At 60.6% G+C, this 7,900-nt stretch overlaps 2 protein-coding genes across 2 annotated transcripts in view; both read right to left on the bottom strand.

Annotated features, from left to right (window-relative positions):
• Nucleotides 1–7,900, bottom strand: part of Timp2 (TIMP metallopeptidase inhibitor 2) — a 32,024-nt gene that overhangs the window by 16,842 nt on the left and 7,282 nt on the right. The gene's annotated exons all lie outside the window — the stretch shown is intronic.
• On the bottom strand, nucleotides 5,589–7,471 carry Cep295nl (CEP295 N-terminal like). The gene has a single exon (XM_015504263.2). The coding sequence runs from the start codon at nucleotides 7,235–7,237 to the stop codon at nucleotides 5,633–5,635; it is 1,605 nt and encodes a 534-aa protein (XP_015359749.1). The 5' UTR covers nucleotides 7,238–7,471; the 3' UTR covers nucleotides 5,589–5,632.

Genomic DNA, 7,900 nt, shown 5'->3' with positions numbered 1-7,900 from the left:
TTTTTTTTTTTTTGGGGGGGGGGGGGCGTCTCAGATGCCTCTGCCCCAGCCACCTACAAACCCTCCAGGTCAGGGTCTGAGAGGGAAATGGTGCCCCACTTGATCACTCCTAGCTCGGGACAGAAGTCCAGTCGCACAGCTTCTGACTTCGCAGTAAAATGGCTGCATTGTTCAGGGTGCTGCTCTCCGTGGCTGTGGAATCTGAGGGGCGTGTGACCAAGTCATCTCACTGGGCTGTGGAGGCACCATAAGGAGCACTGGGCCCTTTCTGCGGGAGGGTGTCCACCTCTGTGAGCAGGACAGGCTGACCTTGTCAGCCTGGAGGGACAGAGATGGCCACAGCACTGCCAGGAATGGGCAGCTGGTGATCAGGACAGGGGCCTGTGTCGTAAGGACCAACCTGCTCTGGCTCACAGGTCTCAAGGCCACACCCCTCTCGGCAGATCCACACCTGGACACAGGTGCGGCTGAGCGGCTCGGAGGTGTCCTAAGGAACACACCAGTGCAGGCGTGGTGCTCATAGTTCACAGGCGTGTCCAGTTTCACCTGCCACCTCCGGTGTCACCACCCCCAGGTGTCCTCAGTACACAGTTGGGGACTACCCCTGAGCTCTGAGCTCTGCGTGCCCCGGCTCCTCACAGCTCAGCCCTTTTGGGTCAATGATGGAACAGATCTCCTGCAAGTCCATTCCTTTTAGGGAAATGAGGGGAAAGGGGCTGTCACTTAGTAATTAAAAACAGCCCCGCAGTGATGGGTGGGACCCAGGGCTTCTTCCCTCCCTGCAGCTCTGAGACCAGACTCTCCTGCCGATACCGCCAGACCTGCTCCATCCCCAGGACCCAGCAACTGGGCTTTCTGGGGAGTGGGGAACGGAGCAGACAGGCCCCCCCCCGCAGGAGGCTCTAAACAGCACCCCAGCTCTGGGGCAGGGCTGTGCCTGTCCAGGGTGAGGACACGACCTGGCCACTGTGACTCAGGCCAGGGTGACAGAAGCCTAGGTTGGGAATTGCTCCCAGCAGATGGATTTGGGGAATGGGTTGAGGGTAGGCAGGGAGGGAGGTGCGGGTGCGAGGTGCAGAACAGGGGCAGATCTGCACAAGGCCCTGGGCCATTTTGCCACCCACAGGCTGGCCCTTGGGGACCTGCCAGGCCTGCCCGCTGCCGGATTCTAGTGTGCACGTGAGCAGCTGTCCGCTGGACGCCCGTCTCCATGGAGACCAGTTCTCAGGCTCCGTTTCCTGCCCATTTGCTTTGGCTCCCTGTGGGGAGCAAGGGAGCGTCTGTTAAGATTCAGCTGCACAGAGAAGAGATGCGGCGACTCCGCCCAGCCTCCAGCCACCCGCCTCCCGCAGCCCTGGCAGGACCCCAGCCCACGCCCTGCCACCCTTCCTCCCTCTCCCTGCAGGCCAGCGAGACCTCGTGCCAGAGCCTGGGCTCCAGCCCTCCCGTTCACGTGCTGCTGAATCATTTGAAAAAAATGCAGCGCTCCTGGGAGAGAACAGTGGGGCTTTGTGGAGGAGCTGAGGCTCTGCAGTCCTCCGCCAGGACCCTGAGCACCAGCCAAGCCCAGCCGTGCGAACCCCACGCCCCGAGCCCAAGCGGGCAGAGGAGAGAGAGCTTGGAGAGGCGCCCAGGGAAGCCCCCGCCCCCCGCAGTCCCTCCCTGACGGCAGGCGAGGAAGGGACGGGCAGCAGCTCAGCAGACCAGGGTCCTCTCCTCACCCTGCTGCTGGTGCCCAGTGTGGCCCTGGGCGGTCACCATTCCTCATCAGCTGACTCCTTTCAGGAGCAAACCCACGAGGGCTGGACCCTTGGACTCTTTTTCAGGCCTGGTCTACACTGACCGTCTGAGAGCCCTGGCCTGTGCCTGGGGCCCTGAGGCATGTGGCCTGTGGGCAGGGCCCACACCCCCAGGCGGCCGTGAGGGAGGGTGGACCCTGTCCCAGCTCCCTGACCACTCCTTTTCAGTGCAGCCCTCCCTGAGCAGGTGGAGAAAGGGGGTACAGTACGCACAGCCCTGTCTCCTTCCTGGGAAGGCGCTGGGCTGTTCCAGGAGCCGTTCATCCACCCCCCACCCCCCGTGTTCTTCAGGGGACCAGCTGGAGGCCCCTCAACACCTGCGTCTTTTTAGAGGTCTTGACCTGATCTCTGTTGCCATTTTCCGCTCATTAGAGGAACTACTGCAGGTCCGAGAGGCCCCTGCCCCACCTCCAACGTTAAAAACCCAACTTTCCCATCTTCTTACACGTGTCAGGTCCTGGGTGCCAGCGTAGGCTCACTGGCTGCAGGCGGCTGGTGGGGAAGGAGAGGTGAGGAGGGAGGACCTACCCTGACCCTCAGAGCAGCCCACATGGGGTGGGGCCATGTTCAAAGCCAGGGGGCCCCAGATCTCTCTCCTGGCTTCTGTCCCTGCATCCAACCTGCCCTCAACCCGCGGACGGATAACTCGGCGGGCACACGGCTATGCTGCTGCTCCTCCGCAAACCTCTTGGGCAGGCAGGGAGCCCCGTCCACCACCAGGTCAGCTGTGAAGGCCTTTCTGAGTCACTGTGGTCTGGGGAGAAGGACCCACACGGTGGGATGCAAGGAAGTGAGCAGAGAGCTGTCCGGGTAATGCAGAGCGTCGAGGACGGGGGGGACAGGGACGCCGTCCCCAGGGGTGGGCATGTGAGCACCACCCAGCAGAGAACTCTGGAACACAGAGAGGCCCAGGGGTGCTTCAGGAGCAGCAGAGCTCATGTCTGGGTCTCCCCGCCACCCAGCTGCACTCTGTGGACACCTTCTGGGGGCCCGGCCTTCCAGAGCACTGCCCCATGTCACAGCCAAACAGAAGCTAGGGAGGCCAGGCAAGTGGCAGGGGCCACGTGAACCCAGTCTGGATCCCCAGCTCCAGGCTGCCATGAGGCCGTCAGCGGGGACCATCACTTTGGGGAAGACTTAGAGGCACCAGAGAGGCACGAGCAAGAGTCAGAAAGTGTCCTCCTCCCTGCAGCTATGTCAGAAGGAGCGGTGGAGAGAGGGGTGGCGAGAGCCTGGGCCCAGGGGTGCTGTCAAGGCTTGGGAGGAAGCAGAGACACCCACACCCTGCAGAGTCACCAAGCAATTGTCGGGCGGCAGGGCCACGTGCTCGCCAGGACCTGTGCTCCTGGTGGAGACAGGTGCACGCAGTGGGGACCTGGGGGGGCTGAGGCTGCCCCGTGGCCCTTCACACCACCATCAGCCACCCAAGGTGACCGAGGGACAGAGCCCCCTGGGCTCCTGCAGATGGGGTGGGAAGGCCCCCGTGACCCCTTCACAGAGAATCACAGGACGGCCATCCGTTTGGGGGAGGAAAAGTCCCAAGAGGTTGATTTATCACCCACACCACCACTGGCCCAGGCAAGGGCAGCCCTTTCCCCTTGGCCTTCTTCGAGACAGGTGGGAAAGAACGGGGTGTCTTGTCCCACTGCCAGGGGACAGTGTAGGTGTGACAGTCCTGGCAAAGATGAGTCACCTAGTTTAGCTCCAGTGTGGCCAGGAAGGGGCGACCCCTCCCTTGCGACACCCGGGCCACAAATATTGCCTTTGCAAATGGAAACAAAAACAACCCAGCTAAGGAAGTCTCGTCCATCCTCAGCCTGTGGCTTCCAGGCCAAGCCAGGCGGACCTCGGCCTCACAACGCCCGGGGCCATCCCAGCCATGCATGAAGCCCAGGACCCCACAGCTCCCTCTCTGCCTCAGACGGAGGACACTATGTGGCCAACAGGTCATCCCATGCAGGGCCAGCCTGGGCATCAGGTAAAGCCAAAGCTCCAGTGGGCGCAGGGGACACGATGACCAAGATACAAACAGCCAAACCCCAAAATCTGTGGGCTGCCACCGCGGCCGTCCCCATGAGCACAGCAGTGCTCTGTGTGTTGGATGCTCTCCGAGAACCTGGCTCTGGCTTCTCAGAGCCACGCACACCTGGAGGGCATCCGGCACCCCATGGGGTTTTCTGGTCCCTGTCAGCTGTGGTGACACACTTCACTACCCACTCCGTGTATCCTGCACTGACCCTGAGGCCCATGGCTCTCCAAGATTCATCAATGGGAACATTAGAGGAAGCCCCTTCTAGGGAGCAATGGAGAGAGTGGGATCTCACCACGCCCACCCTACTGACGTGTTCTAAATTCCCAAAAGCACTTAAAAAACTTGGTGCCCAAACCTGGGATTAACCCACAAAAGCATCTACTTAGCACCCAACTTTTTGATCCAAAGGCACCGCGGATCCAGCTGTCTTTTCAGAAACAGGCACAAAAGAAGCTCTGATCCTGGGCAGGAGGCCCGGGGAGCCTCAGGACGATACCGCCCTGCAGAGAAAATGAGCCACACCTTTGTGTGGCACCGATGAATGCCAGTCCCTGGGCCCAGACTCAAAGAGGAGCTCCCAGAGACCACGTGGGACAGACACCCAACCCCGGGTAGACAGTCCAGAAGCAAGTCAAACCACCCGCTGCAATGTCAATCATACGCGGACGTGCTGAGAGCCGGGCTGACCCCGAGCCCTGTGGGGACCTCCCTAGGGAGGAGGCAGGGGTGGAGAAAAGGACAGCAGCACACAGGCACAATATGTGGCTTCTCAGCAAGTACTCCAGAGCTTGGGTCTGGGTGACAGGCTCACAGTTGTTTGTTCATTACTTTGACTGAAAAATACACATGAGGTCAATAAGGCTGTTGGTGGTCCAATGAGACCAAGGTGCCGAGGTATCCAAGGGCACTTGGAAGAGAAGGGGAGGTTCAAGCACTGTCCTAGCCCCAGGATCACCAAACTCTGGCCCCAGAGCCACCTCCAGCCAACAACTCTCTGCAAATCAAGCCACTCTTTCTGTGCCCTCCACGGCTGCTCATGAGAGTCCAGCAGTGGCAGAAGCTGCTGGCCAATCCAGAACATTTACTCTCTGGCTCTTGGCCTAAAAAGTTTGCCAACCCCTGTCCCTGTCCCTAAGTCTGCAATTGGCAGGGAAAAAAAAAACAAGCCCGCTCCCCATTGTGGGGGTCTCCCTGGCTGGGTCAAAGGTAAAACCAACAAGCAGGAGACTGACCAAATACCCAGATGCCCCCCCCCCCCCGCCCCGGCCCAGCCAGCCTGCAGGGCACACTCAGCAGGGCCGGGCTGCCTTCCTTCTCTTTCTTAGTCTCTCTCTCCCGCTCCTGCCGTCCTCCCCCAGCCACTAAGGTCACAGGAATGAAGCGTGTGGTGGACTCTAAGCAAAGTTGGCTCTGTCGTTTGAAAGGCTGAGAGGTCTTAGTGTCAGCTCTGTTAACGTCTTGGCCAGGGGCTAAGCACCAAATGATGTATCTCTTGAAACTGGGCCCCCCTGACCTGGGATGCCCCTCAAATCCCAGCATTTACTCAGCTAAAACATCCAAAGGGCAGAATCTCCCTGGAGTTTCCACGTGTGCCCAGGGCCCGTGGACACAGCCTTCCCTCTGCCCCAGACAGGCTGGACTCACTTCCCGGACCCCACAGCTTCCTACGTTTGTGCAAAGGATGGTGTGAGGACACCACTGACCTCTACAGAGGCCACCTCGACGTAAGACCCTATGGACTCAGGGACAGGCAGGCGGAACCGTGATCAGTGCTGTATTTTGCAGGGTGGACCATCGCCTTTTAACATATTCTCTGAAACTCCAGCAAGCGCTTCCTGGCCTTTTCCAGAAACTGCTCATGCAACTTGTTCTGCTCTGAAATCTGCAGCTGAATGTCGCGGATCATCTGGTTCAGCTTGTCCTCGTCTTCGATGATGCTGCTGTTCGAGGAGGAGGTAAGCTTAACCGGGGACGGGGACACTCTGCCCTTTATCTGGTAACTGCTGGGGTAGGACTTCAGGAGGGCCAGGCGCAACCTCCTCCGCTCCTTCCGCTCTTCCTCCAGCTCGGCCGAGTAGTGGATCTCCAAGCTCATGTCTGGGAGCTCCCCGGACTCAAACGAGGGCTTCTGCCTCCTCCACTCCAGCTCCAGCCTCGGCGGCTTCTGTGCGAAGGCCATCCAGTCTGCTCCGTGCGCCTGCTCCTGCAGGCGAGGCTGGGGGCAGCTGTCCATCATTGTGGCCAGCTCGGAGGCCTCCTGCTCACACTCAGTGCTTTTAAAGAGCAAGTCCTCTTCGTCGATAGCCGTGTCCGCCTCGGCCAACGATGTCTGACTTCCATCCTTCACTGCAGGCTGGGCCATCTGATGGCATCTGGGGAGTTTGTCCGTGCTTCGTGATTGTTTCAAATCGGTCTGGGATGACTTCTGGGAGACCTCGGCCTCTGCAGGATCCCCGGACTCACCAGCAGGCAGCGACTCCACCTCGGCCGCCCCCTCTTGTGGGGTGTCACTATCGCACCCCTGCATGACTGAAAAGACCTGCTCCTGGGGGTCAGGGTCCGTCCTGGACCTTGAGTCCAGGTGCTGATTCAAGTGCCTCTTGAGCTTCCTGTTTGAATTAAACAGCTGCTCGAAGGCCGACTCCAGCTCTCTCTGCCACCTGTTCTTGGTGATGCACTGGTCTGGAGTCGTGGGGGCCACGGCTTCCCTCTTGTGGGTGGAGCTCGCTGGCCACAGCCGCTGGAACTCCTCCAGTCTGTCCCTGGGACCCTGGTTCTCGGAGATGTTCCTCAGGCCTCTGGCAAAGTGAACGGTGGTGCCCTTTCCCGCCTTCCTCCTCCCCTCCCGGGCTCTCTGCTTCTCCTGCAGGCCCCTGAGTTCTCCCCCCGTGGCCAGCTGTGGCTTCACACTTCTGCCCACCCGAGGGGTCACGGGCTGGCGGCCGCTGCTGGTCTTGCTTGAAGGCACCCGTTTCCGTTCACTCTTCTCGGTGGGACCCAGACCCCGGGGTTTGGTGTCCCCCTGCCTCTCGGAGCCCACTGCTTTCCTCTGGGGCTTGGGGCGTCGGGCTTGCTGCCTGGGCGGCTCTTCCTGGTGACTCTTGGGTTCTCGAAGGGCCACTTTGTGCTTTTCCTTCACCTTCGGGGACCTTTCTGCTCCTCGCGGGGCAGGCTTCTCTAGGTCGGCCTCGGCCTGGGCCTGGGCCTGGTTCTCCACCGCCCACCCTGCTGTGGCCGCCCCCAGCACGTGGGTGGAGCAGAGCTGCTCCGGGTCCTTGAGGAACTGGGCCTCCTGCCACTCCGCCTGCAGCTCCTGGGCCAGGTGCAGCAGCTGCTGGGCTCTCCACTGCAGGTTGGGCCTCCTGGGCAGAGGGCTATCGTCTTCGTGTTCTCCGACTTTCAGCATCCTGTGCTTCTGCCTCAGCAGCGTGACTGGGTCGTGGGGCGAGGAGCCGGGCAGCAGGGCTCTCTCTGAGGTTCTCTGCCTTCCCGTGAGCTCTTCTTCCAAGGGCAAGCGGCTGCAGCCAGAGTGAGGCTTCTATTGACCGGGGACCATAGAGGCCACTGCTGTTCACGGGGAACCTACGAGGGCAGGAGGACACACGCAGCTTCCCGAGCGCTCTCAGGAGAGTGGGCAAGACCCTGGAGACAAGGGCACACGGGAGTCTTAGTCGGGGATACACTGAAGCATGCGCTCCAGGTCTCTCCCCGACCTCTGCCCACCAAGGCCCACTCTGTCCCCAATCACTGAAAAGTCAGAGCCTTTAGGACAGTGGTTTTCTATGGGGTGTGGTTTGGCATCCAGAGGACATTTGGCAACATCTGAGGATGTTTTTGGAGGTCACACCTGGAGAGGAGGTGCTCTAGGCTGGGCAGAGGCCAGGGAGGCACAGAAGGGGCCCCGTGCCAACGGGGGAGCTGGCCAAAATGTCAATAGTGCCAAGACGGAGGCCGAGGCACATGTTAGGGTCCAGGTGGGGGTGGGAGGGTGCAATCGGAAGCACTCACCTGGGGAGGGCAGGGACGAAGCATGGCCTTGAGGGGAGGGACCTTGTGAATCAAAGAGGAG

The sequence above is a fragment of the Marmota marmota genome, unplaced genomic scaffold, assembly GCF_001458135.2.
Source record: "Marmota marmota marmota unplaced genomic scaffold, marMar, whole genome shotgun sequence".
Taxonomy (NCBI): Eukaryota; Metazoa; Chordata; class Mammalia; order Rodentia; family Sciuridae; genus Marmota; species Marmota marmota.
This window is presented reverse-complemented; position numbering and strand designations above follow the sequence as displayed.

Bases quoted from the DNA above. Each gene is read 5' to 3' on its own strand.
- Cep295nl (XM_015504263.2), bottom strand. From the start codon at position 7,237: ATGCTGAAAGTCGGAGAACACGAAGACGATAGCCCTCTGCCCAGGAGG.